We start from the raw sequence: 21,327 nt of genomic DNA, 5'->3' as shown, positions 1-21,327 counted from the left end.
TGTTTTAATCTATGGTTCTTTGTCTATCAAAGAGGTAAAATGTCTTTCATAACTTTACCTTCTCATTTAAATTTTTTAAAAACATTTTATTTGAGAGAGAGGAGTGCTCTCCACTCCTGGGCAGAGAGAAGCAGGAGAGGGACAAGCAGACTCCCAACTGAGTAAGGAGTCCACCCGTCAAGGAGCCCCTCTCATTTAAATTTTTAATCCTCAGGAATAGGACCTGGGGCACCTGGGTAGCTCAGTGGGTTACGTGTCTGTCTGGCTTTAGGCTCAGGTCATGATCTCAGGGTCCTGAGTTTAACCTCATATCAGGTTCTCTATTCAGTGGGAGCCTGCTTCTCCTTCTGCCTTCCTCTTGTTCTCTCTCAAATAAATAAAATCTTTGGGGGGAAAGAAAGGAATAGGACCCAATTATCTCCAGGCTATTTTCCAAATACATTATTTTACTGTTAAGTTGAAATGTCAGCTAAAATGAAAATCTACCCCACCACTGCACCCTAACTATACACAAACGTGAACATATGTCTACTACAAAGTGTTCTTGTCTACTATCTACTTGTCTGCACCTAGGCCAGGACCACACTGTTTTAGTCACTGAAAATAATAACTTTTGAAATAATAACTTTTTGAAATAATAACTTTTTGAAATAATAACTTTTGAAATAACTTTTTCAGTAAGTTCCCCTCTTTTTACTTTAGTTTTCCATTAATTTTCTCATTTTGCTTTTCTAAAACAAACATCAAAAGCAAACTTCTCAAGTTCCAAAAAAATCCTACTGGGATTCCAACGAAGAATCCATTAAGTCCCCAAATTAATTTAGGTAAAGTGACATCTTTATAATATTGAGTTTTCCCAAAAAAGCCATGTGTCCACATGTATTCGAGTCTTCAGGAAAAGTTTATAGTCTTCTATGCCTTGCACATCTTTAGTTACCATCTATTCCATTCCTTAGCTTCTAATTTCTCTCATCTCTTCCAAGTACTGATCACTATGGGTTCAGTGTTCTAGGAGATTTCCTAAGTTTTATTCTCCAGCTCATTTCAACCTAGGTGACAGCCAATCAATAATGAAGCACACCTATGTCTTTTTATTTTATAAGATTCTGAAATGGTCTGTTTTTACATCATTTTGTTTCAAGACCACTGATCTTTGAGGACTTCAGTCCTTTATCTCCCCTATGATTCTGAGTCGACCTTTAAAAAAAAAAAAAAAAAGATTTTATTTATTCATGAGAGACACAGAGGGAGGCAGAGATATAGGCAGAGATAGAAGCAGGATCCCTGCAGGGAGCCCGATGTGGGACTTGATCCCAGGACCTCGGGATCATGACCTGAGCCAAAGGCAGATGTTCAACCACTGAGCCACCCCTCAGTTGAATTTTAGTTGTTTTCCTAACTTTAAAGTTCTCTTATTTCTACATTTTGGGTGTAAATTCTACTGTTTTTTATATGACTGACTGCTTTCTAGCTGATCTTTCTTGTTTGCACTGTGAATTCTGTTTGTGATACTGAGAGATTCTCTTATATTTACCCGTCCATCAGATGAATGATTGCGAACTATACATCATAAAGTCAAGTCTCCAAATCAAGACCTGTTCATATTTATGACCTTGTGTGTTCTTACTCTATGTACAAGGTTAGCATGACTCAAATTCCAATCCTGGTAGTGTGTAGGCCCTCTAATTATTTGCCCCTCTTCTAGCCCTCTGCAAACTATCTGGTTTATTTCCAATTCACTCCCATGGATTATCTTTCAATTTCCCATACTATAGAAGTTTCCCAACTGTCTCAACAATCCTTTTTCCTTTTCTCTCTCTCTTTTCAGTGTAGATGTCTTAAAAAAAAAAAACACACACACACACACACACATACTGTATCTATTATCTCTGGCCCAGTCCATGAGCCGAGTCCAGATTGCCACTTATTTTTATGTAAACTACCTAAGAACAATTTTAACACTTTTTAATGGTTGAAAATAATAAAATAATAATTTGCAATACATGAAAATTATATGATATTCAAACTACAAGGTCCAGAGTAAAAATTTTATAGGAATACAGTCATACTCATTTATATATCATCTAAGACTGCGTTTGTGTCATAACAGCAGAGTTGAAGAGTTGTGACAAATTACATGGCTTGCAAAACTTACAATATTTACAGATTATCTGGGCCTTTATAAAAATGTCAATCCCCATTCTAGAAGAATCTTCTAGCGCCACACTGTCCATTTATATTTACTATCACATATAGCTACTGAGCCATTTGAAATGGGACTAGTTTACTGAGACCTGCTGAAAGTGGAAAAATGCACACCTGAATTGAAAAGTTTCCTATGAAGAAAAGAATTTAAATTTCTCATTAGTAGTTTTATATTGATCACATTTAAAATGACATTTTGGATATAATGGGTTAAATAAAATAGTCAAATTCATTTCACCTATTTCTTTTTACTTTTCAAAAATGTGGCTACAAAAGAATTTAAAATTCTCTGTGGCACATATTATATATTTCTATTGCACAATGCTGTTCTAAAATGGGCTTTCAGCTAATGAAGAGGAGACTAGGATAAAAAAAACTGATGGTCAACAATGAATAAATTTAACTATGGAACAAAGATTAAAAGATGGAGTCAATTTTGGTAAATTATACTTAGAAATATTTCCATTTTATTCAGATTTTCAAATTTATGTGTATGCTTTCCCAAATGGCTTCACAAAGAAGTTCTGCCAAGATTTAAAAGAGGACTAAGTCCAATGTTACTTGAAATACTCTAAGGCATTAAAATGGGGAACAGTTCTAAATTCTTTTTATGAAGTAATCATATTCCAAAATCTAACAAAAAATGCAAGAAAACACACAAACTTAAGGACTAGTTTTATGTTCACATTATTGTACATTTTATGCAACATTCTAAATAAAATATGAGCAAATAGAAAGAGCTAATTTTACACATTTTTTATTCCATGAACACAGAAATGATTCAATTAGAAAATACTCATAAAATTCAGTATTTGCCAAATCAAGAGCTTTCCTAAAATACCAATTTAAAGATTCAATATAAGATAGGTCATTTACAATGATAGCAAAAGATAAAATACTTAAGAACCAATTTCTCAAGAAATATGGAAACTTACATAATAAAAACTTTAAAGCACTGATAAACAACATAAAAGCAGATTTGAACAAAAGTAAAGATACACCATGTCCTGGTTAGAATACTTAATGTCATAAAGATGTAGATTTTCCAAAAGTTAATTTAAAATTTAAACCCAATCCTCTGGAAGTAAATAAGTGAATTTTAAAGTTCATATAAAAGTAAATTAATGAATTCTAAAGTTCATATAAAAAAGCAAGTAAGAAGAAAAAAATTTTAAACTCCAAAAAGGAAGAGCAATAATGGTACACTAGCCTGTCACATATTAAAACATATCATAAAGTCTCAAGAAATAAAAAAGGGTTATACTAGTCTGTGAGTAGACAGGAATTGCTACATTTCTTCTTTTTTCTTTAATTTTATGATTTGAGAGTGAAAATGAAAAGCACACATGCCTGCTCAAGGAGGGAGAGAAAAAATCCCAGCAGACTCTGCTGAGCGCAGAGCCCTATTACAAGGCTCAATCTTATGACCTTGATATCATGATCTGAGCTGAAATCAAGAGTTGGATGCTTAACCAAACGAACCATCCACACATCCCAGGAATCACTACATTTCTAATGAGAAGGATTAAGTATAGGGATAAAGGAAGCTAGGGGTAAAGAATGCATGCTACTATAAAAGTCATCTAGAAATGTGTGGTCACCTTTGATTAAAACCAGAAATAAGCTGAGTGAAGTAAGTCAATCGGAGAAGGACAAACATTATATGTTCTCATTCATTTGGGGAATATAAATAATAGTGAAAGGGAATATAAGGGAAGGGAGAAGAAATATGTGGGAAATATCAGAAAGGGAGACAGAGCGTAAAGACTCCTAACTCTGGGAAACGAACTAGGGGTGGTAGAAGGGGAGGAGGGCGGGGGGTGGGAGTGAATGGGTGACGGCACTGGGGGTTATTCTGTATGTTAGTAAATTGAACACCAATTAAAAATAAATTAAAAAAAAAAAACAGAAATAAAATGTGGGACCTAGGAGACCTTCTTGGATTGACAGAGAACAATACAAATGTGAGGAAGAACTTAGTATGTCACCTTCTCCCCACCCCACCTGTTTCCATAGATTATGATGTGGAGAATATTCACAACTTTTCCAATTAGTAAATAAATTAAGATTAGCTAACATCAGGCATAAAGATGGTTACATAAATCTATATGTGTGATATAATGATATAACACTATACCTACATTTACCAATATCATATTCCTGATTTTGGTACTATCCTATAAATATATAACATGTAGCCATATAGGGAAAGCTGAGTGGGGAACCTCTCTGTACTGTCCTTTTAACTCCATGTGAATCTCCAATTATTTCAAAATAAAAAGATAAAAACAAACATAAAAAACCCATAAGAGGAACAAGTAATGCTTTAGCACTAACAAATGTATAATTATAATAATAATTCACATTAAAGGCTAATGGTCAAAGACCAAATAACTTAGTGAAATAAAGAAGAAAATATTTTAAGGAATTTTCTTGGAAATCTGATTTCAAATTATTTTTAAAATAAACATTTTGACTTGGTAATAGATACAAATAACTACATTTGAATTTCCAAGTGTCTGACCCTCTCAACTTCATGCTGAAAAAAAACTTACGGGCTGACAATTTTCATCAATCTATAGATTCTTATTTATCCAAAATACAATAACCAGAAACAGTTCTTCCCCAGTTAATCTGTATTCTTGCCATGTAATTTATTACTCTTTGATCCCAATGAAACATTTTAATTTAAAACATAATGGGGTAAAACAATTCAGTAAAAGAAAAATGAAACATTCCAATAAACATTGTAACACAGGATTTTCTAACCAACTCATCAGTATGGTAACTTATAAAGACTCACCTATATGTGGCTGCTGAGCTGCAGCTAATGCATATTGCTGCTGTTGAGCTGCAGTTAACTGCTGAACGGTTAGTGCATTAGTCCTCTGAAAGAGCTATTAGAGAAAATATTTAACACAAAGATTAGTCTCAAAGCATTTCACTTCTATTTAGAAAGCTATGAATAGAGTATTTTGAACACATTTCAATAACCTTCTCCACTACAAAAACATTTTATTTATAAAACACTAAGTATTTAAGAACACTCCTATTACTAACGTGGATGCCTCACAGCACTTCAGGCTACACCAGTATAGAGTTAAGAGGAGCTTCATTAAAGGAGTAGCATGCTTTACCTGCTGCTGGGAATTGTAGTCGAAAAGGCCTACAGTAGCTCCTGAAGAGTCCATGGGTACCTGATTACCAGGATAGTCAAACTGTAAGGAATCCAGACCAACTTGTTCCATGGCATCCAGATTCTGAGTTTCAGGATTTGAAAATTCTTCAACAAGTGGTTTATTAGCTGTAGGATTAGGAAGAGGCCCCAGTCCTTCTGGGGGATTAGTATTGGGGCCCAGGCGCTCAACTACTTCAGTTGGAGAGGCTTGACGACTTCCAGGAGTACGACTATATAAAGAAAACAGGAAGGTGTTAGGAGGTAAAAGTAGTAAGTCAGTCACTGTTGGAATGGGAAAGTGGGAAAACCATGAAAAACAAATGGCTGTAAAATACAGAGAGCAAATCAGGCACCCCAGGTAACTATCCACTCCACTTTAACATTTTTGTGTCTAATGTAACTTCCTCTTAAGAATGGACATAGTTTTGTTTTTTTTTCATATTTCTAATGATCATTCTAATTTGAATAGCATAAAAATTTAACTCAATTTTACAGGTAAGATAATTGACTAATATCACAATTTAGGCTTAGATTACCCAAAACTTTTGTCTCAAATCACAGACAAAATGAATGGTAGTATGAATAGCAGACTATCAAGTGACAAACATGGGAAGACTCAAAACCAAAATGCACCTACCATACTTCTGTCCTGCCCTCCAGCACAGAATTCTGCCATTATATCTTGCTTAATAATGGTTCAGAAATAAACCAAAACTGGCCATAAAGGAAGGCCTTCATGACTTCAGAGTGCAAAATGTGGAATACAATGGAAAAATGACATGAGCTAAGATGAAGGCTAACTCCAGACTCTCTCTTTGAATATGATTTTGAGCAAATCATTTCATTTTCCAGGCCTCAGTTTCTCAAATGAGAATGAAAACATAACATTGTGTTTATTGTTACAAGTAAAAACAAAAAACGAAGTGTTAAAAACCTCTATGACCGCTCTCCAAAAACCATCTTATCACACCAAATTGTCTCAGTTTAAATCATCATAAAGAAATGGATATTCGTAACGTATTTACCAAAAATTGTTTGCTCATCAATGAAAAATATACTTATACATATAAAAAGGCAACTTACTCTACTACTAATAAGCCTTTTTAATTTTTGCAGAACTTTTTATCAACATTCTTCACGGTATAAACCTTATTTTTAATTTATTTCTAGACATAATCTATCCTCACTTACAGTGTCTTCTTCTACAGAAATATTTTATGCAAGATCCTTTTCCTCACAAGAAATATGTTTGTTCTGAGGAAGCATGAGTTCATAGCATATTCAAACATAAATACATTAAGTAAATGGCAATAGCTATTTTACCTGGCTTTCACTGCCAGTTGTCACCTGCCTATGTAACTCTGCCCTCAACTTCAGGAGCTTCACATTGAGATAAATTTGCTAACACGTACAGAGCATTTTATAAAGTAATTACTTAATGAAATTACTTAATTCTAAGAATTGGTCTCCACACATTTAGGTGAACATTTTATTTAGAAATCAAACACTGCCCTTATAAATATTTAGAAGAAGCTTCTAATTCCTTTCCCCTTTAACCATACCTAATTTTTCATGTGAATATTTCAAAGGTTTGTTTTTCATTCAGAATATATGGGGGGAAAAATAACATGAAAGGATCCTCCCCAAAATTAATCGATTATAATAAAGCCTGCTATTGTTACTTCCTTCCTTTCAGTTCTATGATCTATTGATCAGTATCAATTAATGTACATATTAATGATGTGTTAGCATAGCGACCATATGGCCATAGCCATTAGTCTGAAACATTTTTACACTATAAGTACAATACTGTGTCTAAGATATTTCATAAGCAATTTTAAACACATACCCCAAACTTAATGGAATAAAATTAGAATGCTAATAAATGTAAAAGTTCGTATTAATATGGAGAAGCATAGCCTTTCATACAAACAACTCTAATATAGCAGTAAGTAGAGCATATAATAGAAAAAAGGCATTGCGCTAAGAAGTGGTGCTATTTTCTTGCTATAGTTAATGGTGTATTAACACTTCAATTATAAATGCATACTCTGACAGGCTCATATTCAACTCAGTTTTAAATACATGCCCTTGACTAAAACTCAGATTAGGTAATTGCAGAAAAGCAAAATCAGGATAAGGTTCTAAACAAATTGAAAAACATTAAAATTATTTCTTGTCAAAGAGGTTTACTGGTTTTGGATGCTTTTTTGCACTTAGAACAGATACAAACAGCACTGTTTTAAGAAGCATTCTTACTCTGCTTTTAATAACTAAAGGCAATAAATGTAAAAGCGTACCACCCACGTGTATGGTTACACTCAGTTAACTGAGATTCTATGGTTCACAAGATCAATAAATAGCTCATTTTCAGGTATAAGCCCCAAAGCATCTGACTAATGAAGTATAAAATACAGGAATTCAGTATGAAGAAACAACTCCCTAATATCTAGGTAAATGTATACTCTCTAATCTGAGACAAAGGCTAGAAGAAAATACTTATTTGTCATAAAGAGACCACTATAGAGTTACAATTTAAAGAATTCTAAACTTAAAACTAACTTTTTGAGGTCTCTAATATGTTCTCTACTTCTTAATTTCAGAAATATTAAGTATTACACAAATTCATATATACTAAGAAAGGTCACAGCTCCTAAACTAATTATGTTTCCTCATTTCCAAGATTAAGAGTTAGATGGGGGATGGGGGGTACAATACAAGGATAGAAGGAAGAGGAAACCCCACAGAAAGGTGCTTAGGAGCAACCCCAAGAGGAGTTTGCCAAGAAAAACCAAGATTAAACCTAAAACTCACTAAATTTTAGCAAGGAGGGAAAAGTTAAAATTTAGACTACCATATTAGCAGAAAGGTAACAGCAACTTCTAACATTACTCCTTTAATGGAATGCACAGTTTTAGAGACTATTTTGAAGAATTATTTTTTTAAAAATGGTTCATAATCAATTAATATTCCTTATTAAAAATCAAATTTTCTGGATTAACACAAGGTACAAAGGGAAATAAACCAAAATTGGAAAAAGTCTAAATCAATCACATCAGCTAGTAGTAATCATCCCTAAAGAGATAGGCTTTTCTTCTCGAGAAAGTTAAAGTCTTACTTAAAATCTTTGCAATCGGCATCCATTCCATTTGGCAAACCTCTGCCATTTATTTTAGAATCATCATCATCTCCTTGTTTAAGATCTCTGTTTTGGTCCTCCTCAAATGGAGAAGCCTTGCCTTTTTGATCTCCTTTCTCAGGTCCATCTGTTTCAGCATCTCTAGTGCCCTGAGGAAAAAGAATCTGTTTGATTCTGAATATTTAATAGAACACAAAAAAAGGCACCACAAGGTGACCTAAAACTACGCTATAGTGCACGTAAACAATAAAAGCATTATCTTATTTTAATTTCGTAATCAACTAATTTATCAAAGGCCAAAAAATTGAGCACAAAACAGTGATTTATAACAGAAGGGCTAAGGCAACCTTAACTATAGCGGTGCTGGAAAAGCAGTAACACCACAGATGAGATTAAAATTCTACTTAATGCAGATGATTTTGTTTAGTTACTTTCACATCAAGAACTACGATGAATAAGCAACTTTAATATTGCAAATTATGTTTCTCAGTACAGTTTGATTTTTGTAACATGGCTAAGATTATATTCCCATTGGTTCTACTATTTCATGTATTTCAAAAAGCGGCCAAGAGACAAAACAAGAGCTCCAACAGCTGTAAGATTTCCTTTAGCTCTGGGAAGAGCCAGAAAAGTACAGGGACTTGAAAATAACCAAATAACCACTGAGTAATTATTAAATATTTCTTTATTCAAAATACTTACAAAAGTTCCCTTCCTAAATCGAGAATCCAATTTATCAGCAGGAGAAGAACTTAATACATATTCTACCATGCTCACACCAAGGCCTCCACTTTCTGATCGCGGAGACAGTATTGCATTTACTTCACTGTTTCCATGAAAACCCTGTCCAGATCTTCTCTGTACCATAATAGGCTGGGACATTGAATGGTCTGTTTGGAAGGAAGATTACAATTACACATTTGTACTTTTAAAGTTACCAAAATGTACTTACATATAAATATATTAAAGTTTTTAAAAATCAGCATATTGTTTTATTTTGAATGTTGTTATAATTTTACAAAAAGCTCTTCATACTGTTGAGATTCACTGGCCTGGGCACATTTCTTGGGAATACAGATAGAGACATTGGTAAAAAAAATAAATAAATAAGTAAAAGCTGGTATGAAGAACAAGCAAATCAGGAAGGTCAATGGAGCTGGAAACAGTAACCTGCAGGCACTCAGCTACCTATAAGCATCTTGTAAAAAGGTTAAAGCTTTCTTCGGAATACATAATAATTCAAAACAAAAACCTTTAGAAGCAAAACCTACAAGAATAACTCCTAAACTGGCAGAGGCACATCTCAAGCTCATAGTTATGTACTGTATGGATTCAGAACACATGGCTCTACCACTATAAACACAAACAAGTGAGTTTGAAGAAAAAGTTAATTACCACAGAATTTTCTATTCTTGGTGCAAAAACCGTCATCTAAAGATTATTTTTAAAGTCCCTTCTAGTTTAAAAGTGTTCCATTTATTCTTAACAAAAAATTATTCACCCATGAATACCATTCCTATATATTTTTATGACAAAAAGAAAAGAACAATATTTAAGATTAGAGAACAAATGGTATAGAAATACAATAAAGGATCTGAGGCAACATTCAAACAGATTTGCCAAAAAAAATCTTTTTAAGGCACCAATAAGCTATCTCTGGTTGAACTGTTATCACATAACATAAAATACTCAATATTAGGTCTAGTCCTTAAGGGGCTGAACTATCATGGTGGTACTCAGCCATCACTACATTAACTGTATGTTTTTAAATGATTGCTACTTTTGTTAAAGCATATTAAAACATTTCCATTGCAGTACCTTTATCCACAAGAGATTAGTCAGTATATTTTTTCATTCAATAATTCATCCATTCATTAACATAGTTCAAATGTTGGTTTATGGTCTCTCATATGCTAGGCATTGTGCTATGTATGAGGAATCCAAGAACAAACAAGACAGTCCCTGCCCTCAAAGAGATCATAGGTTTAATATAAGGCAGTCTTAAGAGTAAAAGTTCATCAGTAAACATGATCCAGGATACTATGGAAACAGAAAGGAGCATTAACCCTTCCTAGTCTTAGAGTGAATCCCAAAGGAAGTGACATGAAGGATAAAGAGTTAAAGTGAGAAAAAAAACAGGTAAACATGAGGGTGAAAAAGACAATTTCAGTTAGAGAAACCATCTATATGATAAAGTCTCCTGCAGTCAAGGAAAGAATCTTCCTTAGAATGAAAATTCCTTTAGGACAAGGACTGTTATTCATATTTGCACGTAGTTGGCTTTTTTTTTTTTTTTTTTACATAGTTGGCTTTTAATAAAGGTTCTGTAAACAAAATTATAATGTTTTCATTCACTTCTAATTTCCTCATGTCTCTAAGTAAAGACTAATATTCATCTTTAAAATTTTATCAACCCGGCTAAAAAATGTTAAGTTACAAGAAGAGTAGCACAGAAATTACAAACACAAACTTTACACTAAAATACATAAAAATATGTTGCTTAAATGTTTTATTGCTTGTACGAGTTGTCCTCCAAATACAACGTACCAAAAATATTTCCCAACCACCCATCTTGAAAATAATCTCATTACCATGTTGTGCTCAAGATGTTTTGCTTCAGAACACTTTAAAAAAATATTTGGTTTTGGTAAATAAAGTAATTAAGAATTCAATCTTCAAGACTAAAATTAAAACATGTCTACCAATCAAGTTTTCAAGCACATGTAATTTTAGGAAAAAAAGGGTCTTGTGGGAAAAATGTATCCCAGTCTAAATATTGAAATGCTTTATATCAGGAGTCCCATGTAATATACATTAATTCAAATACCATAAAAAAAAAATTTGAGGGCAAGCACATCTCCTTTTACCTTTATATTCTCCAAACGTGTAATATTATATTACATACTGACTGAACTCCAAGTATATTCCCAATTATTTTAAGGAAATTTTACTCTTAATTAGTGGTTACCAAAGTTCTGTCTTTTTCAATTCTGACTGTAAGAGTATTTACTAATCACTAAAATTTTCTAGCACTTCTTCACTCTTTAGCAATTAGTTTAGTTTAATAACAAACCCTAGATACAAAGGACTTTAAATCTTTTGATCTTAATGATTTGGAGAATAAAAATACCTCTGGGTAATTTATACTCAAACTTTAAGGTTAATTTGATTGTCATCTGGAAATTTCTTTATTACTCTGGTCATTTTGTGTAGCTTTCACAAGCTGCATTAAATGGTTATAAATTGAGAAAACTTACTTGTAAAATACACATTAAAAGCTATTTGCATACATCTCAAATTTTACTAATCAGAATCATCTCAAAACTTAACCACTACTATTTTAAGAATAAGTCATGCTCTTTAAGTTACCAATTAATACTGTTAATTCTGTGAATTATACTCCTTACATACCAGTTTCTTCTCCCTTGACAGTTTCTTGGACCTAAAGTCTCTCTCCACTACTTGTGGATATCAAAAACATTAAAAGTCTGCTTCCTTTCTGAGAATTTATCCTATTCAGGGAGTTAACTTCCCTTCTGGGTATAGTGAATGTCTAATAAAGCTAGACCAAAACAAAACAAAACAAAACAAAACAAACCCACAAACCTAGATCAACCTGCAATTAGATAAATCAGTTGCTGTCCTCTACAATTTAAGATTGAAAATTCCTATCGTTAATGCATCCTCTCTTTCAATGGAAATTCAAAATTTTATAATTAGAGTTTAAAACTTCAAATAAAACTTAGTAACGTTTTACTGTGAACACTTCTACTAAGTAGACCATTAGATAAGGGCTAATTTACATTAAAAATGTACATTCTAATGACTTATAAAAGTCATTTGTCTACAAAGACATCACAAATTTGCTCCAAGTATCGTTTAGGAGTAGGCAGGATTTTAAAAAATTTGAATACACTCATTATTCACACACATACACCACCAATAACTTACGAGAAGTTCCCCATGCAGTCTCTCTCCATTCATCATCCCCAAGAAATATGCCTTTTTGTCCATCTTTTGTTGAATCATCAGGTTCCCAAAACTTTTTGGTAGGCAAAAGCTATTTGGGAGGGAAAAAATATTAATTTAAGTTTCATTCTAACTGCAAATTTATTCTGATTATACATAGGTGAAAGCAAACTTACCACCAATATGTACAAATTAGTTTTCAATACTAAGGAAAATTCAGAGTGAACTATTTCCTATTTGTCTTGTTAATAATAAGTAACTCCTCACTTAATGTTTGGGTACTGGCTCTAGTAATTCTACACCTGAACATTAATCAAAGTCTACTTCTTTTTCTACATGTTTGAAATGGTTTTACCACTACGTGACTTTCTTTATACAGTTTACTAAAGTTTCTTACTCAATATAGATAATACAATAAAAACATCTATACAAAAGATGAAAACTTTTCCTTTACTTCCAAATACTGCCCTTGGATCACCTCGTATCCCAAAGCTTCCATGATAGAAAATACATCTTCACTTTTACTTCACTTATTCAAAGGAAGTGAACTTCACAACTCTTCCTAGGTCTGGAATGCTAGTAATCTATCAATTCCAAATCAGGAACCTACGGATAGTGGAAGACACACAGAAAGGAACCTCAAATACTTCTGAGATACTCTAAAAGCCCCATGCTCTATCTGCCATATATGTTACACTATTATAGCACATTAAAATTATGTTGATACAATGATTCACTGATTATTCAATATGTACTGAATAATAATATTCAATACATAATAATCAGTGCTCATTATTGAACCTGTATATACTTCTTATCATTACACTTATCACACTAAATTGCCTGTGTCTGCCTCCTTAGGGGCACAGTAACCTTATTTTCAGAGAGCCCACAAACTAAATGTAATAAAATGAACTTAGTAAAAACTCTGGGTCTGAGAAATAAAACTGTGAGGTGTTGGGGGGTGAAAATGTGAGTTTTGTGAGAAAGATAAAGTAAATCATGAACAAAGGTACAATCTAATAAACTACATTGTGTGTACAACAAGGTATGAGATGGATGAATAGATGAGGAAATGTCAAAGCTGATGCTGGTAAAACTTTCTAGGTCAGATCCTGAGGAACCTTAAAGATAAGCTAAAAAGCTGCATATTAAAGTAAAGGGAATCCAGACAGGTTGTTAAGAGAGACATTATGTTTTAGAAAACAACTCAAGTTGTAAGTCATAATAACATAGATATTCTACACTAAAGACAAGGAAATCAGTTTAGCAGAATTACAAAAGGGCCAAGATGGTAAGAATCGAAATAGGGTACTAATACAAAGAGCTGAAAAAATAAAATGGCTTGAGACAGACATTTAGGAGAGTCAGCAGGATAGGATTAAAAACGGAGAGATTAATAAAAAAGATAAAATTTTAAAATTTGGGTAATAAGGTAAATCGTAGTACTATTGACTAAAACAAAAAACCAGAAGCAGCTTTGAAGGCAGGCGGAAAAGTTCAATTTGGCCATGTTCCTAATCTACAGATTTTTCACTAAACTAAATATATTTCATTTTAAAGGAAACCAATTTCTATTAAAAAAAAAAAAAAGTTTTTCCATGTTAGGATCATCCTGGATTGCAAAGGGTTTGTATTTAAAGCACACATTTTAAACAATAATCTGCTCTCATAAAGATCTCAGTCAAATGTAACCTCTGTTCCTTCAGTTTTTTTTAAATCTCACTATAAAAGAATTCTTGTAAATATTCAAACAAAATGTAAAGCTGCTTAATAAAACACTAAAACACTGTGCTTGATATATTTAAATAAGTAAATAGCCATTCATAGTAAACCCCAACTTAATCCTTAAAAAATACCATTATAAATGGTTCTGAAAGAATAAAGAAATATTTTTATCCCATATATGAGAAAAAAGATTCAATATCAAAGTAATTGTAACAAATAAGGAATTGAGAATAAAATTTTAACAACTTCATAGAAGCAGTCATCATAGACACAGAAGTGGCTTGAAACTAATCTTTCTAAAAGATAACAGAAACAATAGAATCTCTTTGAGGAGACTATTCCAAAGTCTTTGTGATAAAGTTCCATATAGTGCTTTAAGTAGAGAAGCTCATAGATCATGGCTTTAAAATACAAATTGTGCAACTAGAAAAGAAAAATCTGTTAAGCACTTCTCTAATGTACCTAACTTTCTTTTTTTTTTTTTTTTCATTTTTTTTTTTTTTAATTTATTTATGATAGTCACAGAGAGAGAGAGAGAGGCAGAGACATAGGCAGAGGGAGAAGCAGGCTCCATGCACCGGGAGCCCGACGTGGGATTCGATCCCGGGTCTCCAGGATCGCGCCCTGGGTCAAAGGCAGGCGCCAAACCGCTGCGCCACCCAGGGATCCCTGTACCTAACTTTCTGTCAAGCACTGTGCTATGAATATCTTTTCATTTTGTAAACATTTATAAGCTATCATGCACAGGAAAACAATTTAGTAGTTAATAAAAGTAACACTTCTAGCAAAGGCCTATACATTCCAGAAACAACTTTTTGTGACAGTTTATTTTTTTTTTAATTTTTTTTTAATTTTTATTTATTTATGATAGTCACAGAGAGAGAGAGGCAGAGACACAGGCAGAGGGAGAAGCAGGCTCCATGCACCGGGAGCCCGACGTGGGATTCGATCCCGGGTCTCCAGGATCGCGCCCTGGGCCAAAGGCAGGCGCCAAACCACTGCGCCACCCAGGGATCCCCTTGTGACAGTTTAAACACTGATTCCAAAAACTCAGAGAAACTACTAGTCGAAAATAAATTAAAATGAACTAAATAGAGGGGGAAAGCAACAATTCAGGATAAAAAAGTTAAAAAAAAAAAAAAGAAATGAAAAAACAGGCAGTACATTGGTTGGATAGCAGTAAAAATAGAGATTTGCCCCTGGAGACTCTTTTACTGTAGTAGAAATCGGGAAGCATATTACAGAGAACAAGGGCCAAGAGATCTTAGAGATCTGTAAAATTTATGATCCAATACCACTTATTAGTTCTCTAATTCACAAAAGTTTTAAACCAAAATCAAGCAATTTTCTTGTTAACCTGCACCTCTGTCCTTCCAACTCAGAAATGACTGGGTAAACATACAAATTCATCCCCCAACTGTCCACCATTTTATTAGTTCTTTCTTTCAAGAAGTATTTATGGCTTGCCCTCTCCACTTTCAAAGAAATCAGTCAACAACCTAGCACACTGCCTCAAAATAATAAATTCTTACTAGAATTTACCAGGTACACTTACACTTCAGATTTCTTAATACAAATTGTTACATAAAATCACATAGCCAACCTAATTAACATAATCTTAAGAGTCAAAAGAACTTAAACGGCTTTATGTCTACAATATGGTGTTTTATTTTTTTAAAGATTTTACTTATTTATTCATTGGAGACAGAGAGAGAGAAGCAGAGACACAGACAGAGGGAGAAGCAGAGGGAGCCTGATGCAGGACTCTATCCCAGGACCCCAGGATTAAAACCAACCCAAAGTCAGACACTCAACCACTGAGCCACCCAGGTTGCCCCAATATGGTGTTTTAAGTTAAGGTGTTTATATAACATCCCAAATGGGGCACTTTTGAGGAAGCGAGTGCTTTTAATAATTACACCATGACAACAGATATGTATTTGGACTGTCTGGGCAACTTAGGATGTAAGGTGACTCTCTTTATAATGCAAGTTCATAAAAGAGAGGCATAAATGCTAATAATAACTCAATGTATAGAGAACAAAAAACAACATAAATCCCTAGAATGATGTTTTTCCAGACTTTAATCTCTTCTGTTAATAAAAAAGATCAATAAATTCTTTCAAATTATACAACTTCCCCCAAATTTCCATTCTTATGGAAATTTCTTTCCATATCCTTTAATATTACTAGAAAACATAAGACATCATCACTTCCAAGGAAGCAGTATTGTGAATAGTCAAGGCATTCATGAGTTTATGCTATTCCATCACCACTATACATGATCTTGGGCCAGTTAATTAACCATTCTGAACTCAAGTTTCCTCATATGTAAGGATAATAATAAAGCAACTGTTATAGAGTTTCTGAGGCCAGAATGAAACAGCATAAGTAAACTAATTAGAACAGACATATAAATATTAGATATCATTACTACCAAAAATAGGAATCTTTTAATATTATAAAACATAAGTAACATATTGACCAGTGACACTTAAATTGCTAATTTAAGAACTATGATATAATTCATCATAAAAATCTTGTCTCTGGCTGTTTGCCTTCTTGATTTTCAAGTCCATTTGAGTATTATAGAAGGAGTATGAAACAAAGAACAGATGCCTAATATAGTCCCATTCTGCACAAGGAAACATAACCAAGGTTACACATATGGCTACTATGTGGCACCATTAGGATTTGAACCTATCATCTGTATAATTCTAAGGCTCATTCTCTTTACATTTAACTACCATAGAAGATGGTTCTTTTCAATTGCAGCCTAATTCATCAATATTTCTGAAAATTCCTAGTATTAGAATACCACTAGATTTAACAAAGTTTATGATATTATCACGATATTCACACCATATAATGTGGGAATTCATAATGGTGGATAAAGTTAAGACAGAATTGCTAAGACAAAGATTTATGTACACAAAACTAGAAACTGTCATTTAGACACTATTTCAAGTAGTTGATCTCCATTTCAGTTATTCCTAACAGATCAGAGCTAGAAATTTGAAATATATCTAATTCATACAAAAGGCTATTCCTATTACTGTCTTTAAAGAAATCAGTCTCACTCAAGGTCATAGCACTAGTGATAGATCAGAGAATACAGAAGTCTTTTTACTCTCTTATCTAGTATTCTCCACACCACCTAGGATATCAGTATATAATTTTCTTTAAATATTGTTTAAGAAAGGAGGGGGGCATTATTTTTCATACTAAGCTATGAATACTCCCCAAATAATACACATTAATTCAGTGACTTAAAGTTTAATTCTGGGTTTCCTAAAGAATTTCAGGCAGGGGCCTGTTTCCCCCATTTGAAAAATAAAGTATATGTATAAAATAATAGATATGTGCCTTTGCAGTTTAGTTTTAAAACACTGTACTATTGAATCTGAGTCCAACCTCCTATAAACTAGCTTTGCTCTTTTTAAGCCATGACATAATACAAATCAGGTAAGTCTTTTGGCAAAAACATGCTATGGAAAAATATGGAAAGAATGAGTTTATGAATGGATGAAGACTGATCTGTTCCCATTTCTGGATGACCAACTAGAAAAGACTGCCCTTCTGATAATGCGTCAGCAAAAATATCATGATCTATAAAACCTAGTACATTTGAAATAGTCCTATATGCAATGCAGTGCTTTCCACTTTAGAGATTTACAACAAATTAAGACATAATAAAGAAAATTCCATTTTTGAAGAAAAAGTCAAGAATAGGGCAATCCATTAAAAAAGGATGTCACATCAAAAAATAAACAAGCAATTTTAGAAAACTCAAAAGCCAGAAACTCACGGGTATTTTTAATTTATTAAAATGAATGAATTCTGGGATAAAACAAAAACAAAAAACCTCACCTGTCAGGAAAGGAGGAGAAGACTGGTGAGAGAGAGACAGGCAAAGAAGGAAATCCCAGAAGGTTCCCTGCTGCCTGTGAGATGAGGAAAGATAGAAAGGCTTGTGGGAGAGAGAACCCAGAGACAGAAACCTGAGTAGGTTTCTTAGCTATCTCTTAGAGGTAACAGAATTAGTTGGTAAACTGTTAAGAAAATATACTTAATGAGTAACAGCTTATTTAAAAATACATTCCTACTGAATGAAGGTCACAGAAGCACTGACCTACTGCTAGCTGCCCCAAAAAACAGGCAGTCTAAATCCTAGCTACCTTTACTCTGCGTATCTGAAATTTCCGTTAAGAAAGCCTAATTTTAGATTAATACACTATTCCAACCCAGTTTGTCTCTTTTCCAAAAACCTCAAGTATACTTCCTTCATCCCCAAACAACTAACCAACTCTTTCAACTATTTCTGATCACTTTTTTTAACTGCAAAGATGTCTTTGCATTTATCAAATACTATTTAGAAAGGTAGGGGAATGATGAACCAATCTGCAAATATATATACAATGTAGATCTAGGAAGTACACTGAGGGGGATGGTTTCCTAGAAAGAATGAAGTTGATGGTGTGGCTTTATTTGCTCTTAAAAAAATCAAGTTCAAGTTTGTCACAAACTAGGCTGAAACACTGTTCAAACTTGCCTTTAAGATAGATTATTCTGCTTTCTAAAGACCATAGGAAACAAGTAGCAGGGAACAAAACAAAAGCCCTTTTCAATTGCTTCTTTTTATTTGCCCATAGTGTAAATAATGCCTAAGCAGCCACTGTATTGCAGTGAAGCTCTAGTTTTTTGTTGTTTAACTAAAAAATTATTCCCTCTTTTAAATCTTTCTTAGGGACCAGAATTTTACCTTATGCACTAGACTAACACGTTTACTTTGGCAATACTTATGCTTAAGCACCTTAACTCACCCTTAAATCAGTCCTCTGAAAATGACAAACTCTTTGGAAAACGCTGTTCTGGAGAAGGGAAGGGTTAGCTAGCTGCAGGGTGCCCTCTTGTGGCCCAGAGGAGTGACTGGACTCTTTTTCTGCATCTGAAGAGCACAGCATTGGATGGAGTGAGTCTCATGAAGGTCTAATCTACCAAAGTAAAATAATCTCCAGGAGCAAGCAATTAATTACACATCTTATGTCTGTTCACTGTTATGTTCTATAAGCAAAGTCCACACTATGTTAGTACTTTAGAACAAGACAAAATAAAGATGTGACCACAAGGGTTTCCATAAGTAATTAAGGTTTTCTAAATATTCTTTAGGCTAAGCATTTTTGATGCCTTAAAGTATGTAATGGTGCAGTTAAATGGAATGCCTCAATGAAAATCACATATTAACAGGACTGATAAGCTCTATTAAAAAATTGAGAGAGCTCACTGTGTGTCAGTCATTCAAATCTAACAACCTACAGAGGAGACTAATATAAAATGAACTGTAACAATATAATAAAAATATGTATAAAGATCTGAGAAGTCAGAAGAGGAAGTAATTAACTCTAACAATAGGACAACACATAGGAGTCTTTCTCAGTACAGTCTTGTAGAGGATTAGAAGTTTATTAAGCAAACAGTGAACAAGGAGAGATTTTTGGAAGAGAGAATAGTGAGCAATTAAGTGTGGCTAAAGCAAACAGCATACATATATAAAACAGCAGGACAAGGATCAAGAAAGGCTCTTTTCAAAGTAATTGTGGTTCATTACCAAAACGTAAAATATTATCTAAACCAAGTCAATCAAATCAACTAGGTACAATCTCACTAAAAATTACTTCTACTAATATTAAAAAAAAACAAATCACCACAACTGGAGAATTGTATGATCCAAGATTTAAAAATCCCGCACCATGTGGAAGACATAACCACTATTTTCAAGAATATTTATGGTTAAAAAAGTCTCAATGGCTCAAATAATTTTAGTGAGGTATACATTCTTAGCATTCATAAATATTTACCTCTCCCATTCCCCGAGATTCTAATGCAAGAGCTTGAAAATCATGATTCATTTCATCCACAGATCAAACCTGTTGAACAAAAATAAAAATTAGTAAAAAGAAAAATTTAAACAATTGACTGCATCAAATATTTTTGTTATATTGCCACTATTGTTACTATTTGCATGAGCTCATATGGGCAAAAATCAATTTATCTATGAAGATAGATTTTCCTAAGTAGAGCACATAACAACAATCTACATTAAAATTAAAATTAAAACCTAGGGTCAAAGATTCTTGGGCTATTGTCTGTGCCAAGTGAACTCCTACTAGCTGAGCAAAATAGAAAGTAAAGAATAAAGGAAGCAAGCTCAAATACTAAAATATAGTTAGCTTTATATATTATACTTCCAATTACAAAATTACTATTTTACTTCTTTCGGTTAACATTTTTCAAAATTTCTCAGCATTTTATTATTTGTAAATCTTATACTAATAATAAAAAAATTTTAATGAAAATAAGTGGTGGTCCAGTTCAAAAAAACACAAATTAATCAGCAGTGAGAGCAATATTTAATTTCCTTAAGAGTAGCTCCTTCCCCTTCTCCTTAAACTAAAACTAAAATACTTTTTCATCTTTCCATTTCCAACTGTTTAGTTTATCATTCATGTGGCAATTGATGTATTCTTGAATCAGAGGCCCTTTGCCTCCTAATGTTAAGTACTGCTGGAGAAAACCACTCAACACTGAAGCCACTACAAATTCAGCTGTCCTGCTTTATGGGCCTTACAATATAATACTATTATTTCCCCCAATCAGTCTCTCTCTTAAAACTCCATAGCATGTGACATTAACAAAGCACTCCTCCCTTCCTGTAATACTGTTCTTTGTTGCTACTTTGTCTCTTAAAATTCTATTTTCCCATGTCTAGCTGCTTTTTCTCAGGCTTCTTCAGAGTCCCATTTGTCTCTTCAATTCATGTTAAATGTTAGTGTTCCTTAGTATTCTATCCACAGTAGTCTCCTCTTTACTCTTTACCCTGAGCAATCTCATCCACTCTCACTGCTTTGAAAACTATATATATATAGGCCCCTGGGATTCCGTCCCACATCGGGCTCCCTGCAAGGAGACTGCTTCTCCCTCTATATCTCTGCCTCTGTGTGTCTCTCATGAATATATAAAATCTTAAAAAAATTATAACAATTCAACTTAAAAATGGGCAAAGATCTGCAGATTCTACATCAAAGATATATGGATGGTAAATAAGCTA

The 21,327-nt window shown here is 33.3% G+C and overlaps 1 protein-coding gene across 12 annotated transcripts in view; it reads right to left on the bottom strand.

Annotated features, from left to right (window-relative positions):
• Positions 1–21,327, bottom strand: part of PUM2 (pumilio RNA binding family member 2) — a 95,381-nt gene that overhangs the window by 53,125 nt on the left and 20,929 nt on the right. For 9 of the 12 annotated variants that reach the window (XM_072770967.1, XM_072770971.1, XM_072770964.1 and 6 more), the window contains 6 exons: positions 20,078–20,146; positions 12,474–12,582; positions 9,225–9,412; positions 8,502–8,671; positions 5,343–5,613; positions 5,009–5,102 (listed from right to left, as the gene is read on the bottom strand). In XM_072770967.1, coding sequence (XP_072627068.1) covers positions 5,009–5,102; positions 5,343–5,613; positions 8,502–8,671; positions 9,225–9,412; positions 12,474–12,582; positions 20,078–20,128 — 883 coding nt within the window. In that variant the 5' untranslated portion in view covers positions 20,129–20,146. Of the gene's footprint in view, positions 1–5,008; positions 5,103–5,342; positions 5,614–8,501; positions 8,672–9,224; positions 9,413–12,473; positions 12,583–12,945; positions 12,967–18,089; positions 18,164–19,042; positions 19,168–20,077; positions 20,147–21,327 lie in introns of those variants that run through there. The other 3 variants (XM_072770974.1, XM_072770973.1, XM_072770972.1) reach the window with 3 other exon arrangements.

Source organism: Canis lupus, chromosome 12 (assembly GCF_048164855.1).
Source record: "Canis lupus baileyi chromosome 12, mCanLup2.hap1, whole genome shotgun sequence".
NCBI classification, from domain to species: Eukaryota; Metazoa; Chordata; class Mammalia; order Carnivora; family Canidae; genus Canis; species Canis lupus.
Note: the sequence above shows the minus strand (reverse complement) of the source record. Positions and strands in the feature narration are given on the sequence as shown.